General features: G+C 40.6%; 1 protein-coding gene across 1 annotated transcript; it reads right to left on the bottom strand.

Moving 5' to 3' along the window:
- Nucleotides 1–69: 69 nt before the first annotated feature.
- Nucleotides 70–27,327, bottom strand: LOC121558460 (myosin heavy chain, fast skeletal muscle-like). The gene is made up of 41 exons (XM_045218117.1): nt 27,305–27,327; nt 26,792–26,837; nt 26,434–26,661; nt 25,782–25,925; nt 25,425–25,581; nt 24,906–24,933; nt 23,801–23,909; nt 23,581–23,673; nt 23,345–23,405; nt 22,717–22,815; nt 22,265–22,368; nt 21,722–21,860; nt 21,364–21,482; nt 21,047–21,196; nt 20,782–20,952; nt 20,299–20,602; nt 20,018–20,082; nt 19,837–19,924; nt 19,603–19,720; nt 18,349–18,472; nt 17,827–17,963; nt 12,109–12,364; nt 10,214–10,456; nt 9,593–9,769; nt 9,357–9,502; nt 9,105–9,195; nt 8,429–8,818; nt 8,181–8,307; nt 7,866–7,984; nt 7,552–7,748; nt 7,244–7,427; nt 6,955–7,120; nt 6,534–6,658; nt 5,909–6,217; nt 5,528–5,731; nt 5,296–5,421; nt 4,977–5,147; nt 4,637–4,741; nt 4,446–4,541; nt 2,223–2,354; nt 70–187 (listed from the first exon to the last, which is right to left on the bottom strand). Exons 3-41 carry the CDS (start codon nt 26,647–26,649, stop codon nt 167–169), a joined length of 5,811 nt encoding a protein of 1,936 aa, XP_045074052.1. The 5' UTR covers nt 26,650–26,661; nt 26,792–26,837; nt 27,305–27,327; the 3' UTR covers nt 70–166.

Genomic DNA, 27,327 nt, shown 5'->3' with positions numbered 1-27,327 from the left:
AAATAAGTGTATGCAGGCCTACATGTTTTAGCTGTTTGCTGAGTAATAAATCCACAGTCACAAAGGAAGTGTATGTAGGTCTACATGTTTTTAATCAATGCTCATTTTCACCATGAAAATCATATTTTATGCAACACAGGAAAACGATATAAGACTTTGGTCTTGTTTATTCAGCAACTTCTTTGCCCTGTAAGAAGAAAGAAAGAATATAATGGATGAGTATTAATAATGAACATGCTAAATATATTAATATATGTACATTTGGAAATCATGTAATGGATCAAACATTTAAGGCTCAGTGCTAAGCTTTGATTTTCAATTTTGACGTACCAACTTAGTTTTAATTAATCTATTTATGTTTTGACCCGAAATGTTATTCTTGGAGATCTTAAATACATTTTAGTATTTTATTTAATTAATTAATTAAATATGTAATTTTTTTTTTTTTTTTTTTTTTGTGTAAAAGTTCTGTATTGACCTCTGTGAAGACTGCATCATAGGTGGTGTTGATGTGGCCATATGTGACTTGTTTCAGGAAACTAGGTGTATGTCGCGTGTCACCACTTCACAGGAGCGCCATTTGAACATAAACTTTATTTATTTATCAGAATGCGTTTTTTTGGCAGATTGCCTTCTGAAACATGTGAACTTTCATGTGCCTTAATAACAAACTTGTATGCCATCTGTAAATACGAATACAATTGTTAAATTACGAGACTAGTTGGTTAAGCAATGGAAAAAGACAGCAACCTTCCCGCTAGATTGGCTGAGATACTGAGTGGGCTGGACATGCCGAGAGATGAGTTCGGATTGGTCTGCCATGTAGCACGCTACTGTCTATAATATGAGCTGGTCGGTATGTGTAGGTAATCCTTTCTAACGCGTTGTTTTTGAAAGATATCACGTCGTACAATTGCATAAGTGTTGCTCTCCACTTTCTGGAGGACCAAGTTTTGAAATTAGGAGAATTAGAGTATGATAGCTAAGGAGATGGAGACAATTCTGGTGTTTCATTGCAAATATGCAGACAGAGTCGAAAAGAGAACACACAGAAGGCTGTTGTATAAAACACCTGTCTCCGGATTACATCTTCAAACTAAAGGCAACCATGGCATCCATGACAGAGAGGGAGAAGTGTCCATCCATGTATATGGGCAAGATAGTCTAGCTAGCTACATTTTCAGACATTACACGTTTCTAATTTTGTCAGAATGTCGTTTTCATTTCAAGTTAAAGTGTACTGTTAGCTAGCTAGCTAACGTTAGCTGGCTGGCTAGCTAGCTAACATTACGTGTATGATCTGTGTAGTAATATTATTAGTATCTCAGAGCCATTTGCATTGCTAGTTATAGCCTAATGTTAGCTAGCTAACATTGAACCTGGTTGGTTAGCTACCTGCAGATTCAGTCAGGGTAGTAACATTAGAGTTGGGATTATGGTTAATTGTTTAGCTAGCTAGCTACATGTCTAAACAAAAGACTCCACTATGCAAGTAACTATTTCAATATAATTTTTATGATGTCACTGCGACAACTGTCGATAGACGTAGCTGATAAATTCGCTCTGGCTATCTACTCCGACTTCAGAGCACTCTCGTATGACTGTGCCAGAGCGCAGAATAACTAACAAATGTACGAAAGCTCAACACCCATTGAATATGGGCAGTGTCAGTAAACGTTGGCAAAAAAGCGTAATTCAATTGTTGCCAGCAGCACAGTTATGGTCACCAACGCTCTGGTAACATAAAAACAGCCTCTGGATAACATAAAAATTGACAATCTGACAACGCTCTGAGTTTACAAATGTCCAGAGCACACTCTGGAACTCCAGAGTATAAACCAGCCTTTAGTCTTGAAATCTTTGGTTGTTTAGTACATAGCCTCACATGTGAATCCTTAAAGAAATGGGTGGGGCTAGGGCTTAAGTGGGTGTGAACGATGCTGAATGGGTGTAGACAAAGAAGAGCTCTCCAGTAGGTGTACCAAAACATTCAAGGGCCCTTTTCTCAAAAGTGAGGTTACAAGTTTATCAACTTTAAAAGCAGAATTACTTTTCCATTGTTCCTCAACTGTAGTGCATGATATATATTTTTTTATACAAGTCTCTACTTTTATCCAATGTCAAAAACACCATTTCAAATTTTGCTACATAAGACTAAATCGAGCCAGTCGGTCACATATTTGATCATTTAGTCAGATACAGGTTTAGCAGCAGCTCTGTACCTTTCCAGTGTCGCGGGTCTTGGCTCTGAGCTTGTTGACTTGAGTCTCAGCGATGTCAGCACGCTCCTCAGCTTCCTCCAGCTCATGCTGAACCTTCCTGAACTTAGACATGTGGCTGTTGGCTTGTTCCTCCTGGGTGGGGAAAAGAGAGGAGTAAACATCAGTATTCAAAGTTTGAAGCTTCAGGTAGCATATTAATATTCTTTTTTTCTTAAGGTATTTCAACGTTTTTTATTTATTTTATTGACTGATTTAGGAATAGCAATGTTCATAGGGAGATAGATGATACAGCAGAGAATGTGAGTGGTGGAACGGGGGAACAAACCACTGCCTCCAGGGGCCTCCAGGGGACTCCAGGGGCCTCCAGGGGCCTCCAGGGGCCTCCAGGTACCAATCAGAAGTATTAACCCCCCTTGGATATCTTCAAATTTAATTGTGTTACAAATTTGGATTAAAATGGATTTAAATTACATTGTTTGTCAACGATCTACAAAAAAAATGTCAAAGTGAAAGAATGATTCGTTTTTTTATAATTGATGAAAAATAAAACCCTAATATATCTGGACTAGATAAATATTCTCACCCCTGAGTCAATACATGTTGTAAACACCTTTTGGGAGCAACTACAGCGATGGGCAAGTCTCTAAGACCTTTGCACACCGGGATTGTGCAATATTTGCCCATTTACTAATTTCAAAATTCTTCTAGCTCTGTCAATTTGGATGTTGATCATTGCTAGACAGCCATGTTTAAGTCTTGCCATAGTTTTTCAAGTCAAAATCCCTCTCATTAGCTACCCACAGTTAATACTGAGCAAGTAGGTGTTTGGTGTGAGTAGTTGAATTCGTCTGTGAGCTTCATGTATAGGCTGTTTTACATTTTATTTAGTTGAGTGTATCGACTGACAGCCTGTACAGGTCTGGACCGATTTTTTAATATTTTTTTTGTGCCAATTTTTACTCACGTATGTGTGATCAATATAGCTGTAGGCAGAAGCCTTGCTTTGCCGTTTCTAATGTATTATTCAATTCAAACGTGGAGATGATCCCCCACTCCCATTCCAGCTACACCGAAAGAAGTGGATGACGCATGGGATGGAATTACTCCCATTCACAGTGTGAACTTTGGCCATGAACAACTTTACCGGCACCTGATATCACCGTTCCTCCTTCCCTTTAGTTTCTTTACTTTACTTTAGTCAAAACTGTAACTAGGCCACTCCGGAACATTCATTTACTTCTAGGTAAGAAAGCCCCAGTGTAGATTTGGCCTTGTGTTTAGGTTATTGTCTTGCTGAAAGGTTAATTCGTCCCCCAGAACCAGACAGAACCAGGTTTTTCATCTTACAGGGATTTTGCCTGTTCTTATCTCCATTCTGTTTTTGTTTTTTTAAATCCTGAAACAATCCCCAGTCCTTGCCGATGACAAGCATACCGATAACATGATGCAGCCATCACCATGCTTGAAAATATGGACAGTGATACTCAGTGATGTGTTGTTTTAGATTTGCCCCAAACATGACGCTTTGTATTCAGGACAAAATGTTTTCCTTTGCCAGTATTACTTTAGTGCCTTGTTGCAAACAGGATGCATGTTTTGGAATGTTTTTATACTGTACAGGCTTCCTTCTTTTCACTCTGTAATTTAGATTAATATTGTGGAGTAACTACAATGTTGTTGATCCATCCTCAGTTTTCTCCCATCACAGCCATTAAACACTGTACTGTTTATAAAATCACCATTGGCCTCATGGTGAAATCTCTGAGCGGTTTCATTCCTCTCCGGCAACTCAGTTAGGAAGGACACCTGTATCTTTGTAGTGACTGGGTGTATTGATACACCATCCAAAGCCTAATTAATTACTTCACCACACTCAAAGGGATATTCAGTGTCTGCTTTTTTTTATATCCATCTACCACTAGGAATTAAAATAGCCTAAACTAAACTGTATGGACATTAAACTGTATGGACATGGGGCAGCAGGTAGCTTAGTGGTTAAGAGCGTTGTGCCAGTAACCGAAAGGTCGCTGGTTCTAATGCCAGAGCCGACTTGGTGAAAAATGTGTCATTGTGCCCTTGAGCAGAGCACTTAACCCTAATTGCTCTGGATAAGAGTGTCTGCTAAATGATGTAAATGTAATTACGTTTTGTAATGTCTACAAGGGAAAAAAATATGTTTTTGAATGTACGCTTTCAGAGTATTTGACTAAGTATGTGACTCACCGCTTCCTCAGTCTGCCTCTTGTAGGCCTTGACTTTCATCTGCAGCTTATCTACCAGGTCCTGAAGTCTGCTAACGTTCTTCTTATCCTCCTCAGTCTGTGGGAGAAGATCAAAGAATCAATGCCCCATAGTTTTATACACAAACCTGTCTGTGTTAGTGTCAAGTTTGTGAAGAAGGTACTTTCTCTTACCTGGTAGGTGAGCTCCTTGACTCTGCGCTCATACTTGCGGACTCCCTTGACTGCATCTGCACCTCTTCTCTGCTCAGCCTCCACCTCGGTCTCCAGCTCACGCACCTTCGTGGAAAAAATTTACGTAGGCATTTGTTTGAGGTGGTGAAATCAGATTGTCTGTTCCTATGTACTTTTACAATTTTAATTGAAGGGGGTCTGTAATGATAACAACATCTTTTCATTCTCTAGGTGAGAGAAAAAGTCATTACTCAATGCTCCTGTGTATTTGTATATGATCAAATACATTTCCAGCAATCAGTTTTTCAATCAACTCTAATCCACCCTGCTATTAACTCACCCTGGACTCCAGTTTCTGGAGCTGCTTCTTGCCTCCCTTCATGGCCAGATTCTCAGCCTCATCCAGGCGGTGCTGCAGGTCCTTGACCGTGACCTCCAGGTTCTTCTTCATCCTCTCCAGGTGAGAGCTGGTGTCCTGCTCCTTCTTCAGCTCCTCAGCCATCATGGCCGCCTGGAATGGTAGTTTGTTTAATTTATGCACCAATTGGCAATAATCATAACGTCCCTATGAGATCTTTGTTGTGGTAAACCAGCCCAGCTACCATTGGCCCTTGGATACAAATCAAGTGACTGTAATTGAATAGATCATAAGGACTCACGTCAGTGATGGCCTTCTTGGCCTTCTCCTCTGCATTCCTGGCCTCCTGGACGATGTCTTCCACTTCTCCCTGCACCTGAACCAGGTCAGACTCCAGCTTCTTCTTGGTGTTCAGAAGGCTGGTGTTCTGGAGGAGGGAAGACAATTTTCTTGAATCTCAAGAGAACTTTCAAGTCACAAAGCAGAAACGGTATGCTTGGTTTAGTTTCATTATTAATGGCTTACTCTCGTACCTGGGAGTGCAGCAGTCCAACACGCTCGCTGGCATCTACCAGCTCAGTCTCAGCCACTTTGCGGCCTCTCTCTGTCTGCTCCAGAGCAACTCTCAGCTCCTCGATTTCAGCCATCATCAGACCGTTTCTGCGCTCCACCATGGCTGCCTGCTCCTTCATGTCCTCTGCGGCGCGGACGGCGTCATCAAGGTGCAATTGGGCATCCTGGGGTTCACAATGACAATGTAGAGGTGATAGGATGGGTGATAGAAATGCTCATTGGTAAGAATTTCCCCAATATCCCTACCTTTTCTACAGCATATTAGTTAACTCTATTAAATTCCTCTGTGCTAATATTTTCTACAGATCCCCCACAAACAAATCCCTCCCCAGTCCCTTTACCTTGAGCTGTCCCTGGACGTTCCTCAGCTGTTTCTGAGCCTCAGCGGCCTGCCTGTTGGAGTGGCTCAGCTGGACCTCCATCTCGTTCAGGTCTCCCTCCATCTTCTTCTTCACCCTCAGGGCGTCATTCCTGCTCCTGATCTCAGAGTCCAGGGTGCTCTGCATGGAGTCCATCATCCTCTGGCTGTTCCTCTTGATCTGCTCCATCTCCTCGTCCTTCTCAGCCAGCTTCCTGTCCACCTCACCCTTGATCTGGTTCAGCTCCAGCTGCACACGCAGAATCTTGGATTCCTCATGTTCCAGTGTTCCCTGAACAAAGAGAAGCAGTCAGGCAAATTGTGTTCAATACATTTGGATGTGTATAACACAAGGAATTAAATATATATGACTACAATAAACACCAATACAGGGAGTGTTGGACTGTAGCTGGCATTGGCTAGTGTACCACTTTAGTCGTATTGTTTGTATATCGTATTTTAAATTTGTGTGACTGTCCTTGTCTATCAGGGTTTTGTTACTTGTCATGTTTTGTGTTTTTAGTGGACCCCAGGAAGAGTAGCTGCTGCTTCTGCAAAAGCTCATGGGGATAACACTATTTTTCCAATCAAACAGCTGTAGTTTGCACCTCAGCCTCCTCCAGAGCGGTCTGGATCTCAGACTTCTCGGTCTCCACAGTCTTCTTGGCCTTCTCCAGCTCATGGATGCTCTTGCCAGTCTCTCCGATCTGCTCAGTCAGGTCAGAGATCTCCTCTGCACACACAAACACAGGAGCAGTTTAGACTTGGGAGATTTTCAGTGGATACCGCCATTACACTGAAGTTGACATTGAATCATACTAATTAATTAATCAGCATTTCATACGGTCTTGCAAATCTAAGTGCTGCTACATCCTTGGGTTGTTCAAAGGAATACCGATTTACAAGTTCAAATAATAAAGTAAGTATAATACTGTTCTAAAATGGTGTAATAAATGTTGATTACAGTTCCCTCCATTTTTAAAACACTAGTCAAACATGAGCCCAATAGAACAGCTGTCAAATGCTCACGTTGCAGGTTCTTGTTCTCTCTCTTCAGAGTCTCCAGATGATCCAGAGCCTCCTCGTAGGAGTTCTTCATCTTGAAGAGTTCAGTGCTCATAGAGCGAGCCTCCTTCAGAGCTCCTTCCAGCTCAGCCTGACCCTCCTCATACTTCTGCTTCCACTCTGCCAGAACCTAGGAAAATCCATTAGAAGTCATTGATGAAGTTTGGAATCAGAAATATGTTACAATTATATTACAATTGATCATATAGCAGACAGAAAATATCACCCTAGAGTGAGGTTTATTCATTTTAACCTTGTCAAAGTTCCTCTGCTTCTTGTCGAGGTTGGCAGCCATTGCGTTGGCTCTCTCAACATCAATCATGAGGTCCTCCACCTCTCCCTGCAGCCTCTGCTTGGTCTTCTCCAGGGAGGCGCACTTGGAGTTTGTTGCCTCAATGGTCTCCTCAGCATCCTGCAGACGCTGGGCCAGCTTTTTCCTGTTGGACGACAGAGGGTGTACAAATGATAAAATACATATCAACGTAATATTTTCTTAGATCCCCCTACCACCCTCACCATCCACACCGTATGTTTGAGTTTTTGCTGTTGAGTGCGACTCACTTGGCCTCCTCCAGCTCCTCTGTGCGCTGGATGGCATCAGTTTCATACTTAGTCCTCCACTGAGCCACCTCACTGTTGGCCTTGGACATGCCGCGTTGCAGCTCTACCTTGGCCTCCTGCTCCTCCTCAAACTGCTCCCTCAGGAGGTCACAGTCATGGCGGGCAGACTGAACACCGTGGGCCAGTGCGTTTTTAGCCTGTAAGAGAGAAAAGGAGATAAATTACAAATGACAAAGTCTCTGAGGGTGGCGTAGTCACCGTCTATATGAAGCTCTAAACTCTGTAGTCGGTGATGTCCGTTTTGAGTCCCTTACCTTGACCTCCTCCTCAATCTGCCTCTTCAGCTCCTCCACCTGCTGAGTGAAGGCCTGTTTTCCTCTGGTCAGCTGAGACACCAGGGATTCCTTCTCCTCTAGCTGGCGGCCAAACTCACCTGCAGGGAAAGAGGAACGTCTTGTTAATGGGGTCTCTGTTCTCTAAGATTGAACATGTATTTTAAGGTATCGTATGGCAATGTTAGGTGTTGAATAGTCCAGTAGAAACTGTGGACTGGATACAGCCCCCAACCCATGTTATTGTGTTTTACAGAAAGAAAGCATTGGTTTGTTGTTCATTGTTGATGATGGTACCATTTTCTGTCAGGAGTCTGGCCCTCTGTCCACTGATGTCGTTGATCTGGCGAACATTCTCATCATTCTTAGTCTTGATCTCGCTCAGCTGGTCCTCAAGAGTACGGCACATCTTCTCCAGATTGCCCTGTTAGTGAAACATGTTCCATCATTACTTTATATATGGGACTCCTGTCAACTTCAGTTAACTTGAATGGTAATGTAGTTGACCCTCCTCAACACTGCTTGATCAAAGCATCACTACTCACCTTAGCCTTGGCGACGGCCTCCATGTTGCTGGAGAGGTCATCAATCTCCATCTTGTACTCACTCTTCTCCTTCTCCAGCTTCTGCTTTACGCGCTGCAGGTTGTCGATCTGCTCCCCGAGCTCAGCCACACTGTCGGCCTGCTTCTTGCGCAGAGCGGCGGCTGTGGCCTCGTGCTGCAGGGTGGACTCTTCAAGATCACGACGCAGCTTCTGGAACTCAGCCTCACGCTTCTTGTTCATCTCAATCTGTGCAGCAGTGGCGCCTCCGGCCTCCTCCAGCCTCTCGCTGATCTCCTCAAGTTCCCTGGAGAGATCGGCCCTCTGTTTCTCAACCTTAGCCCTGGCAGCACGCTCAGCCTCAATTTCCTCCTCCAGCTCCTCAATCCGGGCCTAGAACAGGGGGCAGGAGCAGGGAGGGATGAACACTACAATACATAAAATAATAATAGTATGTATATTTTTCATAAATGTGTTCATTCAAAGCCAGTTACACTAATATAATAAGTAAATAGTGTCCCATGCGGGAACCAAAACCATAACATTAAGAAGCACCAGCAAGAAGCACCATTTTCCAACCTACAAGCCACCAGGAAAAATGTGTGCTACCAGAATATTTTTTTATGAAATGTTTCAGGTGTGTGCTTTCCTGTACAGGAGCTTAGGTACTGTACTGTACCTGGAGTTCCTTGATCTTCTTCTGCAGCTGAGCTCCCAGACACTGCTCATCCTCAATCTTGCTGAGGAGCTGGGAGGTCTCAAACTCCTTCCTAAGAAACACAAACACGTCGATTGCAAAGATGGTTTTGGTCCGATAGGGTAAAGAGAGAGTATCATATGTAAATGCTATTTCATAATTTCAAGAATTAGTCAAGAACAACCATTATGATCAAGATGGCAGGTAATACTGTGTTAATTTATTTGTGTTTACTTCTTGATTTTCTCATCAGACTGCTGCTTGTCATTCTCCAGGTCCATTATGGACTCCTGGGCCAGTTTCAGATCTCCCTCCAGCTTTCTCTTGGCTCTCTCTAGGTCCATACGGAGCTTCTTCTCTTGCTCCAGAGAACCCTCAAGCTACAAGATAAAAACACACATGTATTTTTCTTATGTAAACAACTGAAGATAATATCATCTTACATACTATCATGGCCAAACTCCACTCACGTCGTCCACTTGCTGTTCCAGCTTGGTCTTGGCCTTTGTCAGAGTGTTGACTTTGTCCTCCTCTGCCTGCAGGTCGTCCAGTGTCTGCTGGTGGGCCTCTTGGAGGGCTTTCTTCTCCTTGGTCAGCTTGGCAACACTCTCATCCAAAGACGCCATCTCCTCTGTCAAGTTTTTAACCTGAAAACGGCCACACCAAAATTAGCCTTTGGTCACTTCACCATGAAGGGGAGAATTGGTTTGATATGTATTTCATTCAGATTAGAAATGTCAACAAGTACTGTTCTATAGAGTCAACACTAGATGGCAGTGAACTCAATGCCAGTGTACTGAATGGAAGTCATAAACGAGGGGGATCTGAACATACAATTACTGTAGGGAGAGAGGTGTGGTGAGAGAGGAGAGAGGGGAGGAGAGGAGAGAGGAGAGAGGAGAGAGGAGAGAGGGGAGGAGAGGAGAGAGGAGAGAGGGGAGGAGAGGAGAGAGGAGAGAGTACCACTATTCTACTATTTTGTGTCTTCATTTTTCCTGCACACACTATAACTGTAATTCCATTTCTGTTGAGCTATTTTATGTTTTGAGTTGATTATTGTTTGGTTAGACTGTCTATGGATGACACAAGACCTTGTTTTCAGTTGCGTGCTTCTCCTTCTCCACTTTGGCCAGGGTGAGCTCCATGTCATCAATGTCCTTCTTCAGCTCAGAGCATTCATCCTCCAGCTTCCTCTTCTTGGCAGTCAACTCAGCATTCATCTCCTCCTCATCCTCCAGCCTCTCGGTCGTCTCTTTGAGTTTGGCCTCCAGCTGGATCTTGCTCTTGATGAGCCCCTCGCACCTTTCCTCAGCATCGTTCAGATTCTCTGATTCCTGGTTTCAGAACAGGAGAAAAATCAGCAGCCTCACTTTGTGTATCAACATATAGATTTGATTTAGTCAGAGGTCAGAGCAAATCTATATAAATTCATGAAATATATATATATATTGTACCAGTCAAAAGTTTGGACACACCTACTCATTCCAGGGTTTTTCTTTATTTTTACTATTTTCTACATTGTAGAATAATAGTGAAGACAACAAAACCATGAAATAAAACATATGGAATCATGTAGTAACCAAAAAAAGTGTTAAGCAAATCAAAATATATTTTAAATGTGAGTTTCTTCAAAGAAGCCACCTTTGCCTTGATGACAGCTTTGCACACTCTTGACATTCTCTCAACCAGTTTCATGAGGTAGTCACCTGGAATGCATTTCAATTAATAGGTGTGCCTTCTTAAAAGTTAATTTGTGGAATTTCATTCTTTTTTAATGCATTTGATCCAATCAGTTGTGTTGTGACAAGGTAGGGGTGGTATACAGAAGATATCCCTATTTGGTAAAAGTCCAAGTCCATATTATGACAAGAACAGCACAAAGAAGCAAAGAGAAATGACAGTCCATCATTACTTTAAGACATGAAGGTTAGTCAATAGGGAACATTTCAAGAACTTTAAAAGCTTCTTCAAGTGCAGTTGCAAAAACCATCAAGCGCTATGATGAAACTGGCTCTCATGAGGACCGCCACAGGAATGGAAGACCCAGAGTTACATCTGCTGCAGAGGATAAATTCTTTAGAGTTACCAGCCTCAGAAACTGCAGCCCAAATAAATGCTTCACAGAGTTGAAGTAACAGACACATCTCAAAATCAACTGTTCAGAGGAGACTGCGTGAATCAGGCCTTCATGGTAGAATTGCTGCAAAGGACACCAATAAGAAGAAGAGACTTGCTTGAGCCAAAAAACACAAGCCATGGACATTAGACCGGTGGAAATGTGTCCTTTTGGTCTGGTGTCCAAATTGGTGATTTTTGGTTCCAACCGAAGTGTCTTTGTGAGAATCTCAAATATAAAATATATTTTTGATTTGTTTAACACTTTTTTGGTTACTACATGATTCCATATGTGTTATTTCATAGTTTTGATGTCTTCACTATTATTCTACAATTAAAAAAATAGTAAAAATAAAGAAAAACCCTTGAATGAGTAGGTGTGTCCAAACTTTTGATTGGTGCTATATATATATATATATATATATATATATATATATATATATATATATATATATATATATATATATATGTGTATATATATATATGTGTGTATATATATGTATATGTGTGTATATATATGTATATGTGTGTATGTATATATGTGTGTATGTATATATATGTATATATATATGTATACATATATGTATATGTGTGTATAAATGTAAATATGTATATGTGTGTATAAATGTATATATGTATGTGTGTATAAATGTATATATGTATATGTGTGTATATATGTATATGTATGTATATGTGTGTATATATGTATATGTGTGTATATATGTATATGTGTGTATATATGTATATGTGTATATATATGTAAATATGTGTGTGTGTGTGTATATGTATAACATGGAGAATAAAAATGTGTGCTCATCTGTGTATTCTTGTGTATGTAAATGTGACCTTATGAGGATCATTTCTCACTCACAGATGCAACTTGGAGTGCCAGGTCATTCTTCTCTTGCGTTATAGACACCATCTTCTCCTCCAACTCCTTCTTGCGGGCCAGAGCCTTGGCCAGGTCTGTCTTCATCTTGTCGAAGTTCTCCTTCATGTTGGCCAGCTCCTTCTCAGTCTCGGCACTCTTCAGCAGGGGCTTGATCTTGAAGTACACCTTCATCCATGGCCAGGTTTTCACATTCATGAATGAGCGGATATTGTACTGGATGGTGAAGATGGCATCTCTGGTCAACAGAAAGGATAGAGTGGCATGGTGAGTGACATGCTTAAAGGCCCAGTGCAGTCAAAATCATGATTGTCCTGTGTTTTATATATATTTCCACACTATGAGGTTGGAATAATCCTGTGAAATTGTGAAAATAATGAGAATGCCCTTTTAGCGTAAGAGCTGTTTGAAAAGTTCGCCTGAAATTGGTGGGATGGCGTTTTGACCTGCCTGGTGACATCACCAGGCAGTAAATTAGTTAATAGACCAATAAGAAAGAGTTCCAAACCTCTCTGCCAATAAGAGCTAGTTCTCAATTTTCACCTCCCCACTAAGACCACTCCCAGACAGTCATAGCTAAATTCTTGCTTGAGAAATTGCTCTTTGCTAAGAAGCTATTTTTGTTTCTTTTTCACTATTTTAATTTTAAAACAATCTTCGTAAGGTACTTAATTGTTACCCATAAATTATTTGATATTGAGATAAAAACAGCTGCATTGGATCTTTTTTAAAGCTACATTCAGGAATGCAAGGACTTACAGGTCATGCTTAGCTCATGAGGCATTTTATATTCTTTAAGAATTAATGGGTAAATAGTTTATTCATTTATTGTCCTATCATGATTGAATGGTCCCCAACCCTATATCCTAGACACCCACCTGAGCGACCCACACACTAAGGAGAAGTCCTTATCTGTTTTATAGGCCTACTGCAAGTAGCCTATACACAGCCGAGACTGAAAGAAAGATCACCGCGGTCAGAGACCCACTAAAGCAGCACTGCCCCCTCAAGATTCTGAGCCTGCCTGGCAGGGTTGGTCCACCAAAGCCAAAGCCTCCGAATGGGTGAGCATAATATACAAGGAAATTCTCAAAGCTTGCTAATGAGAACCTTGACGACCTCGTACCTAGCCGGTGGAGATTCCGGTGGCGTACCCCCACCCAGGTAGTGGCAGTGCTGGCAACACTGGCTGCAGTAACCCATGGGGAGGGGGTCACAGACGGACAATCAGAGAGGGGGCAAATTATTGTGGCCCTGGCGGCACAAAATAATCAAATGGTCTGACTGCATAGAGGTGCTTGGGAAAATGCTCACAACGGGGGACCAGTGTCTGTGTGTGTGTGTGTGTGTGTGTGTTTCAGGGTAGGGGGGTGTATCTAAGCTCCATCAGCTAGGACTTGACATTGGTTAATCAAATCTCCCCATTCTTGCTCAATTTTTGCAGGCCTTCTCAAACAGCTACAACTGTAAATGCATTCACACGTCAAGCCTTCTCTTGAGTTGGGCTCCGGGATGGAACAACTGTTGAACATCTGAGCTTGTGGTTGTTTGTTGGGGGAAGGGTGGGGAGAGTGTGTGTGTGTGTATGTATCCCACATCTGTTGCTATGGGGTAATGATGTTAGTGGCAGTATAGGTTGAATCACAATTATTGCTTGCCAAAAATGTGATTTTTGTAATGCCAGTCCTGGTTATAGGTAACAATCCTTCATAGGAAGAGCCTACATTAGTACGCGTATTGTGGAATAAAGAAAGATCTTCAATAATTTTTTATATATATAAAATAACTATTCAATATAATGGAGGTGAGGGCGTTGGAAATGCCTTTGGCTGTTAATCTGCTGCTGTTCTGTGGGTGCCACTGTGTGCTCTTTCTAAAGGATGGGTCCCGATCTCTCAAAGGCCCTAGGATCCAGGGGGACAGGGGTGGTCTGCCGGTCATGGGGACAACAACCCAACTTGGGATGGGGGGAGGTTTTAGCAGATGGAATAGTGGATATTGGAGAACAATTGGAGATTTACTCAGTAGCAGTTCAAATATCATGGTACAGCTATATGGATCCACAACCATCATGGTACTTTTTAATGGTAAGTTTACAAACATATATTAGCATAAATATAATTAAAACTTGTATCTCGTTATGGTAAATGGTGAAATAAGTATAGCCAGTTATAATTGTAATGGCTTAGCAGATAATATGAAAAGACATTCAGTATTTACCTGCTAAAAGAGAAGGAATATAATATATATTGTTTACAGGAAACTCATTCAACAATTTTTGATGAAGTTGTATGGGAAAAGGACTGGGGGAAATATACTTCTCCCATGGGCAAAGAAAATCAAAAGGGGTGATGACATTAATTAACAATAATTTTGATCCGAATGTGCAAACTGTCCAAACAGATCAGCAAGGTAGACAGATTTTTTAAAATATGTTATTAGACCATAAACAGATTTGGCTCATTAATCTATACGGTCCAAATAATGATGATCCACGCTTCTTTGAAAATAATACTTTATTATTATTATTATTATTATTTATTATTATTGTGGTGGGAGATTATAATACGGTTTTAAATACCTCAATGGACCCTCATGCACTTAAGGAAATTACAAATATCATTGATATATTGGAACTAGTGCGTATATGGAGGCTTAAATATCCTGACCTAGTGAGATATACATGGCGGAGGCTCAATCAAGCTAGTCGTCTTGACTACTTTCTTATGGCATTCTCGCTGGCACCAAAAGTTGAATAAAAAAAATTGGCATGTACATTACTCTTACTGAATTTCCACATGGGCGAGGATATTGGAAATGTAATGAAAGCCTATTGGATGACGACTAGTTTTTAACCAAGACAGAAGAATTCATAACATACTTTTTCCAACATAACATAGGTACAGCAGATCCCCTTGTTGTATGGGATCCTTTTAAATGTGCCTTTAGAGGCCATGCAATTCAATACTCATATTTAAAAACAAAAGAAACGTCGGTGAAAAGTGTTCATATTAACAAAGGAAATAGAGGGACTAACAGTACAGATAGATAGCAATAATAACTGTACTAGAGAGGCACAGAATAAGTTAGAGGAAAAACAAAAGAAATGGATGAACTTATTCAAGAAAGATCAAGTCTAATATATTATAAAAAAATAAAGCGAACTGGATGGAATATGCGGATCTTCAAAATAGAAATGCTACCAAAAATAATTTACTGAAGTTTGTTACAAATTACGTCACCCATGATCCACCAAACAATATTTTGAAAGAGGAAGCAAATTACTTTAAGCATATGTTTTCGTTTCAATCTCCTCCATCTCCACTAAACTAAGTTAATTGCAAGGATTATTGTTCAATTAATAATGTCAAATGAACAGCTGTACAGAAAGAGTAATGTGAAGGCCAAATTACAGAGGAGGAAATTCTCGATGCAATTAAAGCCTCCAAGTCCGGGGAAAACTCCAGGGCTAGATGACATACCAGTTGAGGTATATCAAATATTTTTCAATGTACCAAAGGTCCGTTATTAACATGTTTTAACCACTCCGATAAAAATGGTAGACTATCAGATACTCAACAAGAAGGTCTGATTTCACTATTACTGAAACAGGACCCAGGTGGTAAATGTGAAGATCCAGTATAAAGATGCAAAAATTCTAGCAAAATGCATAGCGCATAGAATTAAAAAGGTGTTAGATTTTATTCATGGACGATACATTGGAGATAATATAAGACAAGAACTGGAAACAATAGAACACGATGACAAATCTGGGAAACCAGGCCTACTATTCATAGCAGACTTTGAAAAGGCTTTTGATAAAGTATGACTGGAATTGATATATAAATGCCTGGAATATTTTAATTTTGGAGAATCTCTTATACAATGGGTTAAAGTTATGTATAGTAACCCTAGGTGTAAAATAGTAAATAATGGCTACTTCACAGAAAGTATTAAATTGTCAATAGGAGTAAAACAATGTTGTCCATAATCGGCATATCTATTTATTATGGCCATCGAGATGTTAGATATTAAAATCAGATCCAACAATAATATCAAAGGGGCTAGAAATCCAGGGCTTAAAAACAAAGGTGTCATTGTACGCTGATGATTCATGTTTTCTTTTAATACCACAATTTGGATCCCTCCACAGCCTCAGAGGATCTAGATAATTTTTCTAAACTCTCTGGATTACAATCGAATTATGATAAGTGTACCATATTACGTATTGGATCTCAAAAAAATATAAACGTTTACATTTTAACGTGTAGTTTACCAATAAAATGGTCAGATGGTGAAGTGGACATACTAGGTATTTATACCCTGAGAAAATAAACGATCGCACTACAATACATTTGAATAGAAATTAGATAAGATTTTGCTATCATGGAAAGGACAACAGCTGTCTATTTGTGGGAAAATCCCCCTGATTAACTATTTAGTCATGTCCTAGTTTACCTATTTGCTTATGGCCCTGCCTACACCTAGCGACTTGTTTTTAAAAATGATATGAGTCAAAAATATTTTATTTTATTTGGAATGGGGAAGCGAGACTAAATTAAACGGGCCTATTTATATAATGGATATGAATTCGGAGGGCAGAAACGATTAAATATTAAAGCGTTAGACGTCTCACTCACTAAAGGCTTCAGTCATACAAAAGCTATACTTAAATCCAAACTGGTTTTCTTGTAGATTAGTAAGAATGGCTCACCCCGTGTTCAAGAATGGCCTGTTTCCCTTTATTCAGATTACAACCTCTCACTTTCGGTTAATTGAAAATGAAATCATTTCCAAACTATCGCTATTTTAAAAACAAGCAATAGAAAGTTGGCTGCTATTTCAGTTTAATCCACCAGAAAAGACCAAACAAATATTACAAGAAATATTATGGTTAAACTCAAATATACTAATTGATTATTTTTTTATTTTTTTAATCAGAAAAAAAAGTATAATCTTTGTAAATGATATCATAAATAGGACTGGTGACATGCTGTTAACAAAAATATATGGAAATGTCTTCTCTATCCAAAATTACAACCAACTGATTGCAGCATTACCGCAGTGTAAAGGGGAAAAGGTAAGGAACTTGTCTGTCGGCATTAAAGACCAAAATTGCCTAAAGAAAATCGAGATGAATAAAAAAGTTTCATCTAAGAACCAAAAAATGGACAGCTGCACCAGACATGTTGCAACATAGTTGGGAGGAGATTTTCAATTAAATTAAAACGTTTGTGAAACGACGCCAGATTCAAAACTAAAATTATTACACAATATTCTTGCAACCAACAGAATGTTATATGTATGGGAGATACAACCATCTAAGCTCTGCAGATTTTTCTGCGAAGAGACAGAATCATTAGATCACTTGTTTTGGTACTGCCCATATGTAGTTTGTTTTTGGTCGCAGGTTCAGGAATGGCTGAACATTTTTCACATTTACTTGGAGCTAACTCTGCAAAGTCATAGTCAATCGATCAATAAAATAATAATACTCTTAGCAAAACATTCTATCTTTGATTGACAATCTGTAGAAACTATGAGACTAGAAAGGTTCAGGATTTTTGTGAAACCGCATAGTTAAAAAATATATGGCTAATAGAAATCAAAACTGGATGGCGTTCAGAAATAGATGGTATGGGTTGAGGGGAGCTGAATGGTGAAAAAACAATGAAAAAAAAAATGTATACTATTCCTCACCTCCTCTCCATCATCTTGGTGAACTCTTTCCTCATGAGGAATCCACGGCTGAGAGCCTGGACCATGCCGATCAAAACGGCCAGCTTCTCATCTCTCATCTCCTCCAGGACACCCAGCAGACCGGCTTTGAAGAACACCTGAGGCACAGGTAAACATGGAACATTGGAACCACAGTCAGATGGTTACAGATAGAAAGGGTTGGATCAAAACAGGGCAACAACACCACTAGATTGATTTGAACAACATAAACATTGCATAGGCTGTTTCTAAGTTGTAAGTTATTGTACAGTTGTAGATTAATAATGTACACAGATACAGATAACTGCAACCAAATCACTCTAAACCAATGCAACATGATAATGAGTTGAGTTTCTATACTTGAACGAATTTGAAGAAAAAATTGTTTTCCAACCTTTTTCATTAGTTAAATGAACATACTGGTGAGATGTTGAACAGTTAGGGTTGGAATGATCATTGAAGTTGTGTTTTGTTGTCAGCTTTTGCTGGGGGTATTTGACTGACCTTGGTGTGTCCAAACTTGTAATCGTCGTGATTTATGTCAATGGACCCAAGCAGCTTCTCTGAAGCCTTCTTGTTGTCCATGAACTGGCCCTCGGGGATGACACTGGCATTCAGTACTTTGTACCTGAATGAGGAGACATGTTTAACATATGTGAAGTTGTAATAGGTTGGTTATACAGTGCATTCGGAAAGTATTCTGACCCCTTGACTTTTTCCACAGTTTGTTACGTTACAGCCTTATTCTAAAATGTATTCAAAAAAATATTGTTCTCATCAATCTACACAGAATATCCGATAATGACAAAGCAAAAACTTGTTTTCAGAAATGTATGCAAATGTATTAAAAATAGAAAAAACAGATGCCTTATTTACATAAGTATTCAGACCCTTTAATATGAGACTCGAAATTGAGCTCAGGTGCATCCTGTTTCCATTGATCATCCTTGAGATGTTTCTACAACTTGATTGGAGTCCACCTGTGGTAAATTCAATTGATTGGACATGATTTGGAAAGGCACACACCTGTCTATATAAGGTCCCACAGTTGACAGTGCATGTCAGAGCAAAAACCAAGCCATGAAGTCGAAGGAATTGTCCGTAGACCTCCGAGACAGGATTGTGTCAAGGCACAGATCTGGGGAAGGGTACCCAAAAATGTCTGCAGCATTGAAGGTCCCCAAGAACACAGTGGCCTCCATCATTCTTAAATGGAAGAAGTTTGGAACCACCAACACTCTTCCTAGAGCTGGCCGCCCGGCCAAACTGGGCAATCGGGGGAGAAGGGCATTGGTCAGGGAGGTAACCAAGAACCCGATGGTCACTCTGACAGTGCTCCAGAGTGCCTCTGTGGAGATGGGAGAACCTTCCAGAAGGCACCTAAAGACTCTCAGACCATGAGAAACAAGATTCTCTGGTCTGATGAAACCAAGATTGAACTCTTTGGCCTGAATGCCAAGCGTCACGTCTGGAGGAAACCTGGCACAAACATTTCTAAAAACCTGTTTTTGCTTTGTCATTATGGGGTATTGTGTGTAGACTGATGAGGGGAAAAAATCAATTTTAGGATAAGGCTGTAAAGTAGCAAAATGTGGAAAAAGTCAAGGGGTCTGAACTTTCCGAATGCACTGTATATATTACATGAAATAGCTATTCTGATGCTGGGAAAACTCTTGGAGCAGATCTTTCTGTGTGTGTGTGTGTGTGTGTGTGTGTGTGTTGTTGTGCGTGTGTGCATTTGTCTTTGTGTGTGTGTACCTCTGCTTGAAGTCAGCGTAGATGATTCTGCTGGGGAAGCCCTTTCTGCAGATCCTGATACCCTCCAGTACACCATTACACCTGAGCTGGTGGATAACCAGGAAGTTCTCCATCAGACCTGGTAAAGCAAACCAAGTCTCTTTTAATACACATAAACAGATTAAAGATTGGGCTCATTAAGGTTACTCATACTGTATTGATAAGATGTAATATTTAACGGAATATTTCGGGCACCTGGAGTCTTTGACTCGTTGGGGATCAGGCAGCGCACAAAGTGAGGATGAGTGCTCCTCAAGTTGGTCATCAGCTTTTGTAAGTTCTCCTGTAAGAGGGTTACAAACCATTTTCTCAGAAATAATTTATGATAATCAATGCACCTTTTGAAGGACTGAATATACACATTTCAAGAGCTCACCCTGAACTGGGAAGACACAGTCTGCATGGAACCACCCTTCTTCTTGCCTCCTTTCTTGGTTGTATCTGGTCAAATGTGGAAAAGTAAAATATAATTATAAATAAGAGAATCGAATGCAAACACTACCAATGAGATTGTGTAAAATAACACCTATTTTATGTGTAAATTAACCCAGTGAATAACCCTGAGATATTGTGATACATTCAAAGGCTTTAAAGACAATGTGGGTCTGAGTTGTAACTAGGGCTTAATTAAATATGTTGACGTGATGCTGGTCTTACCCTCAGGTGGGGCAGCAGGATACAGGGTAGCCATCAGTTTGACTGAGGACTTCCCGTACATCAGAATAACTGAGTCGTTCAGGGGGTCCTTGTTTTTCTCCAACCAGCCAGTGATGTTGTAGTCCACAATGCCGGCGTAGTGCACCAGGGAGAAGTGGGCCTCTGCCTTGCCTTTGGCAGGCTTGGGCTTCTCATATGCCTTGGTTTTGCCAAGATGTTGGTCGTTCAGCTTGTTCTTGAAGGTAGTGTCTGACGCCTTGGGGAACATGCACTCCTCTTCAAGGATGGAGAAGATGCCCAATGGCTTTACAAAAAGAGATGTATATCAAATGATTGATATTTACACTTAGGATCACATTTATTCATTTTGCAAACATGCTTTTATAGGATTCTATTCATTTAGGGGCACAAAATAGGAAACCTATTGAGTTCTCAACAGTCAGATACATTGTACCACTGTGAAAATATCTCTCAATAACTTACCTTCTCAATAAGCTCAATGCAGGCAGCCAAGTCCATGCCGAAGTCAATGAAGGCCCAGACGATTCCCTCCTTCTTGTACTCCTCTTGCTCCAGGACGAACATGGTGTGGTTGAAAAACTGTTGCAGTTTCTCATTGGTGAAGTTGATGCACAGCTGCTCCATGCTGTTGTACTGTTGGTGGAATTTCAAAAGGGATATTTTCATTATACAAGGCTGTAATCCTTCTCAATCACAACTAATTGTCTTGTTCTGGTCTCATACTCACATCAAAGATCTCAAACCCGGCAATATCGAGCACACCGATATAGAACTGCCTTGGATTCTTGGTGTCCAACATCTCGTTGATACGGAGGACCATCCACAAGAACATCCTCTCGTAGATGGACTTGGCCAGAGCCATGACTGCGTTATAAACCTGCAATGATAATAACTCAAATTATTACAGGAGATATTGGCCATGTCTAGTGATAAGGCGATAAGCGCTTGGGAAAACAACATTACTATTTTTAGAAAGCAATGCACTCATCCCCAAAATAATTCAGGTCGTTAGAAAATGGTAGATGATGTGTTTAATTGCCTTACCTGAGGCACAGTCTGTCCCTTGGTCACGTACTCGTTGCCGACCTTCACTCTGGGGTAGCACAGACATTTCAGCAACTCAGCTGAGTTCAGGCCCAGCAGGTAGCCGATTTTATCAGCAACTGGAGAGAGAGCCAACAACAACAGATCACTTGTTTCTGATGTCAAACTGACAAAATAGTTTGGCCAGCTCTTTTGTAGGTTAGGTTTAGATTTGAACCCACATCTATTATTTAAAATCATTTTCCGGGGGTTTGAGTTTTTATCTCATGCCTGTCTGTCTTATGTGTTCTATTTATATGTTTGGGACTGGGAAAGGGACTAATGCTTTCCATATTGTATATCTTTGAGTGGGACTCACCCTCTGTGCCGTCTGGCTCGGCCTGCTCCTCACGCTGCTTCTGCTTGAATTTCAAGTTGCCATGGTGCATTACAGCTCCTGTCAGCTTGTAGATGGCCATCTTCTCATCATTAGAGAAGCCCAGGATTGTAATGGCATCCTGGCATTAAAGAGGAAGTACAACCGTGAAGAACTGAACGGCAGTTTGCTCAGTTACAGTACACTACCGTTCTGTGTTCAGTCCAGAACAAATGGGATGGATACAATTGACTGGCTTCTCTGTTCCACATGATTGCTCTTGGCCAACACACTACTATATGGCAGCACAAAATTAGTTTTACACAGTTCCACAGGGCATATAGTGGCAGTCTCTTGTGGATGTCTTACAGGTATGTGCCTCAAGGCGAAGAGTGAAGGCATGAAGAGTGCCTTGAAGCACGTGCCTAACTAACACAAGGTGCCCAGCTGCCACCAAGTTGGAATTGCACAGTGCATTCAGTGTGTATGGTGATCCTTCCTACCCATTCCATATCTAGAGTTTGGTTAACACTTTGTATGACTCACATCTGTGGCATCCAGCTCGACCTTGTCGTCGATGCTGGCCACAGTGATCTGACCCTGGCTGATCATGGGGAAGTCGTAGGGGTTGGTGGTGATGAGCGTCATTTCTGTGGACAACGGAGAATGGTTTGTCAGTTAAATCTCTTAGAATTGTGCTGTCCTACCTTTACAGTATCTCTCCCTCTTTTACTCAATAGATGGACTCAAGGATACATGTAGTATATAATACATAGCATCAAAAGAGGGGACTGAGGCTCCTGGACTAGTGCATCACAGTGCATTACTTGATAGATCTTTCCCATGAAAGACCTTGAAAGACCTGACCCATGTTTAGATGCCTTGTTACCTTGGATGTAGTCATTGTAATAATATTAACAGTTTGGAGTATGAAAATGTTTAATAAATTCCACAGATGGGGGTGGGAACAATTCACCTAAACCTCTACTTTGCCTTACCAACTAGCTCAGGTTTGTGGTTGGTCATCATCTGGTAGAAGATATGGTAGCCTCGCTCAGCGGGCAGCTGGAAGGCCACTCTGGACTTCTCCAGCAGGTCTGAGAGAGAAAGAGAACAAGTGATAGAAAAATATTATATCTGATGATGTGATCTCCTCGAAATATGCTGTGTGAATTAAAAAGATTCTCCGGTACTTTTGTATACTTTATAGTCAGTAGTTCTGAAAGTATCGCTCACGAGTCAAAAATGGTCCCCGAAAATTACGTACTACCTTACATATGTGCAGATATGTGCACCAAGTCATTACTCTCTCTTTCGCTCTGCTGTGTGTGCAACTTGCTAGCTGTCACTCAAATGGCGAAGGGCTGAAGCTCATTGGCTGAAACTTGAATTGCTAGGGGTCTGGCCCACCTGGGGGAAAATGTAGGGAAAATGGCGCTTCCAGAAAACAGTCACATTAAAACTAGGGATTTCCTGGCTAATTAAGTTAAGATAGATGGTTCATGTATGAACTACACATTGACACATCCAGCCCAAAGCGCGAGATTTAAAAAATACTTGCTAGTCTTCAAAGTTCCGGAGCAAGTCTTTAAGGAAAGCATTGAGAAACAATCAAAACCAACTCACAGGTCTCAATGTCAGCTTTAGCCAGTTTGCCTCCTTGGAAGTGAATCCTGATGAATTTACCCTATAGTAGAGCATGGGGGTTAGAAATAGGTCAACTAAATAAATCTACCATTTTACTTTGATAGACCCCTTGAAATGTTACAGTTCGTTGGACATCTATTGATACAACTACAGGGAACTACTGACATTTTTCCACCCAATAAAACGTACTTCCACAGTCAATTCTTCATACTTACGAAGCGAGACGAGTTGTCGTTCCTCACTGTCTTGGCATTACCGTAAGACTCCAGCAGAGGGTTAGCTGCAATGATCTGATCTTCAAGAGACCCCTGATTTGAGAAAAAACCAAGTTGCTCAGAAACTGGGAAACACTTTACTTAAAACAGTATTCAGCACTTGAATTTTTTTTTTACACAGCCCACCAAACTGAAAATATGTTAAAAAGGCATAACCTACCTGCATTTTGGTGGGGTCTACTTCCTTCTTGACACCAGAAACTGCAATGGTGGCGAAGTACTGGATGACACGCTTGGTGTTGACAGTCTTTCCTGCACCGGATTCTCCACTGGTTTATATGACCGAGAATGATGGGTTTAAGTGTCATATTGGCTTTTGCTAAGAAATAGCACTGACAAATACACTGTTCACCTGTTTTCTAACATAAGTTAGAATATTTCCACTCATCGACTCATTATTACGCACAGTCTAATCCATTCATAATGCCATGTATACAGAACAAAAATATAAACGCAACATGCAACGATTTCAACAATTTTCCTGAGTTACCGTTCATATAAGGAAATCAGTAAATTGCAAAAAAATGAATTAGGCCATGGGTGGGCCTTGGAGGGCATAGGCCCACCCACTTGGGAACCAGGCCCAGCCAATCAGAATGAGTTTTTCCCCACAAAAGGGCTTCATTACAGACAGAAATACTCCTCAGTTTCATCAGCTGTGGCTGGTCTCAGAAGATCCCTCTGGTGAAGAAGCCGGATGTGGTCCTGGGCTGGCGTGGTTACACATGTGGTCTGCTGTTGTGAGGCCGGTTGGACATACTACCAAATTCTCTAAAACTTGTTGGAGACTGCTTATGGTAGAGAAATGAACATTAAATTATCTGGCAGCTGCTTTGGTGGGCATTTCTGCAGCAGTCAAAACTTGAGACATCTGCGGCATTGTGTTGTGTGACAAAACTGCACATTTTAGAGTGGCCTTTTATTGTCCCCAGCACAAGGTGCACCTGTGTAATGATCATGCTGTTTAATCAGCTTCTTGATATGCCACACTTGTCAGGTGGATGGTTTATCTTGGCAAAGGAGAAATGCTCACTAACAGGGATCTAAACAAATTTGTGCACAGAATTTAAGAGAAATAAGCTTTTTGTGCGTATGAAACATGGGACCTACACTTTACATGTTGCGTTTATATTTTTGTTCAGTATATTTTCATCACACCCAAGTGACCTAATCCATTCATAATGTCATGTATTTTATAACACCAAGTGACCCAACATATTACAATAGAAACATATTCTCAAGTGGAATTATAGTAAATAACTTACGTAATCAGGACGGACTGGTTCTCCTTATCTAGAACCAAAAAACATGTTCCTTATTATACTCAAGCAACATTATGGGTACATAATTGCATTCATAAGCATCATCATGAATTTCATTTTTTGGTACATTTTCCATTTAACTCTAGTGAAATCAAATATTCCCAGCAAACTGCTTTAACTAGAAAACAGTGAATACCATCCATCCATGCATCCATCCATGCATGCATCCATCCATCCATGCATCCATTTACATTTTACATTTTAGTCATTTAGCAGATGCTCTTATCCAGAGCGATTTACAGTTAGTGCATTCATCTTAAGATAGCTGGGAGGGACATCCACATATTACAGGCATAGAAAGTACATTTTTCCTCAATAAGGTAGCTGTCAGTAGAGTCAGGGCTAGAAGTGCTGGTTAAGTGTTATTTTTTTATATATATTTTTTTGCATCCATCCATTCATTAATTTATCCATCCATCCATCCATCTATCTATCTATCCATCCATCCATGAGAGCTCGTACCAATCATCATGAACTGAAAGGCGTTGTCAGAGACGGAGAAGATATGGGGTGGAGCCTCCATCCTCTTCTTCCCTCTGTAGGCGTTGACAACATCTTCGTCATACACGGGGAGCCACTTGTAGGGGTTCACCGTGGCACAGAAGAGCCCAGAGTAGGTCTGGATGAAAGGGATTCAATGAAATTAAGGGATTTATGTGAGGATGAGGGTGTGCTTTGATATACTAATGTGGATCTACTGTATTGGTATGTTTTGGTTTCTACCGTTCATTTCTGTGTAGTACTGTTTGTGTGTTCATGCATGTGGGAATTTCTTATGTTCATTTACAGTATGTGTGTATGTTTATGCAGGTTTCTTACATAAATCATCCATGCTGCATAACGCTCTTTGAGGTTATACAACACAGAGGCTTCATTCAGGTAGGTCATCATGGCCATGTCCTCAATCTTGTCGTACTTAGGGGGGTTCATCTGGTAGATGTCTGCTTCTTTGAACTCTTTATCCTGAAACGGTCAGAAATCTAGATTACACACGGATCAAACTGGACATGACTGAATGCTTTTTGCTCATTGAATACAAGTTCAATCTCGGTCCCGTGTAGCTCAGTTGGTAGAGCATGGTGCTTGCAATGCCAGGGTTGTGGGTTCGATTCCCACGGGGGGCCAGTATAAAAAAAAACAAAAAAACACTTAAGTTGCTCTGGATAAGAGCGTCTGCTAAATGACTAAAATGTAAAAAAATGATTTTTTTAAATCCCCACTGACACATACATGGTGATTCTTGACTAGTCAATATCAATAACTCCATGCCGTTTTTAAATAGTTCAATAAAAGTGTTTTGTTTGAGGGTTAAAAATATTCTTTTAAAAAAAGAAAAATGCTTCTTAATCTTTTGTTAATGATTTCATATTGACTTTTGGCATGTTTTTGATCATTTTGAAATATATATATATATTTTTAAATAGTGTAATTGCACAAACTTGAATTTGAATACTTTTCAGATTGGACATACCATTGTAGTGCCGTCAGGATTCGTGACTTTTACAGTACACTTTCCCTCTGTCCTGCCAATGATCAGACCCTTAAGGTACAGCTCCTTGACGTCTGTCACATAGCAGGCGTTCTTTGAATCAAAGGGTGCGGCTTGTGCCTCAATCCTCTCCCTCTCGGGTTTACGAAGGTACATGGCAGCCTTGCCGTAGATTTGCATCTCCGCGTCCGTACTCATGGTGACGGATCACTAGGAAAGAGATGAAACAAGAGACATGATTGACTCTGTGGTGCATTCCTCCCCAGTCAATAGAGTGAGCGGTATCTCACACAGAATATTTTTTATCACATTTTATGTGAAGACTCAAACCACGTCTCACCTTCTTTTTCCACTCCTACAGATGAATTTGTACGTCTTGGAGGACCCTGTGAAACATCAGGGTGTTGTGAATACGCATATCTAAAGCATTATAATTTAGCCCCCGAAGGGCTAGAAAACATTTTGAATGGCATCATTCAACTTCATCATTACAGTCCAATTCGACTACAGGTGCAACTGGAAACTTTCATTTTCCTATTTGCAATTCACTTTACTACACATTCTCTCAAGACTTCAAATAAATACCCCTGAAAACCCAGTTACATTCTAGACCACCCCCTCAATTTACAAACAAGAGCAGGAATACCACTTTTTACGGTGAATGAAAGTTACACTTTACATTAAACTAAAACATTTTAAATCAATGCCACTTGATTGCATATTGTAAAATCATACAAAAGACATGTAAAAAAAAAAATGCTGAACTCAAACAGTGTAGTTAGTTACTGCCTCAGATGCTGAGCGCAAATATGAAACTGTATGTACAAATCTAAGGAGGCGGAGAGAGTCTTACCACAGAGGAAGAAGGTATCTGAC

The sequence above is a fragment of the Coregonus clupeaformis genome, unplaced genomic scaffold, assembly GCF_020615455.1.
Source record: "Coregonus clupeaformis isolate EN_2021a unplaced genomic scaffold, ASM2061545v1 scaf1381, whole genome shotgun sequence".
Lineage (NCBI taxonomy): Eukaryota > Metazoa > Chordata > Actinopteri > Salmoniformes > Salmonidae > Coregonus > Coregonus clupeaformis.
This window is presented reverse-complemented; position numbering and strand designations above follow the sequence as displayed.

Excerpts from the sequence above, each read along its gene's own strand:
- LOC121558460 (XM_045218117.1), bottom strand. The coding sequence starts at position 26,649 with ATGAGTACGGACGCGGAGATGCAAATCTACGGCAAGGCTGCCATGTAC. Across the intron at positions 21,197-21,363 it reads AGGGACAGACTGTGCCTCAG|GTTTATAACGCAGTCATGGC; the intron begins GTAAGGCAATTA and ends TTATCATTGCAG. Across the intron at positions 9,770-10,213 it reads AGCACGCAACTGAAAACAAG|GTTAAAAACTTGACAGAGGA; the intron begins GTCTTGTGTCAT and ends GGCCGTTTTCAG.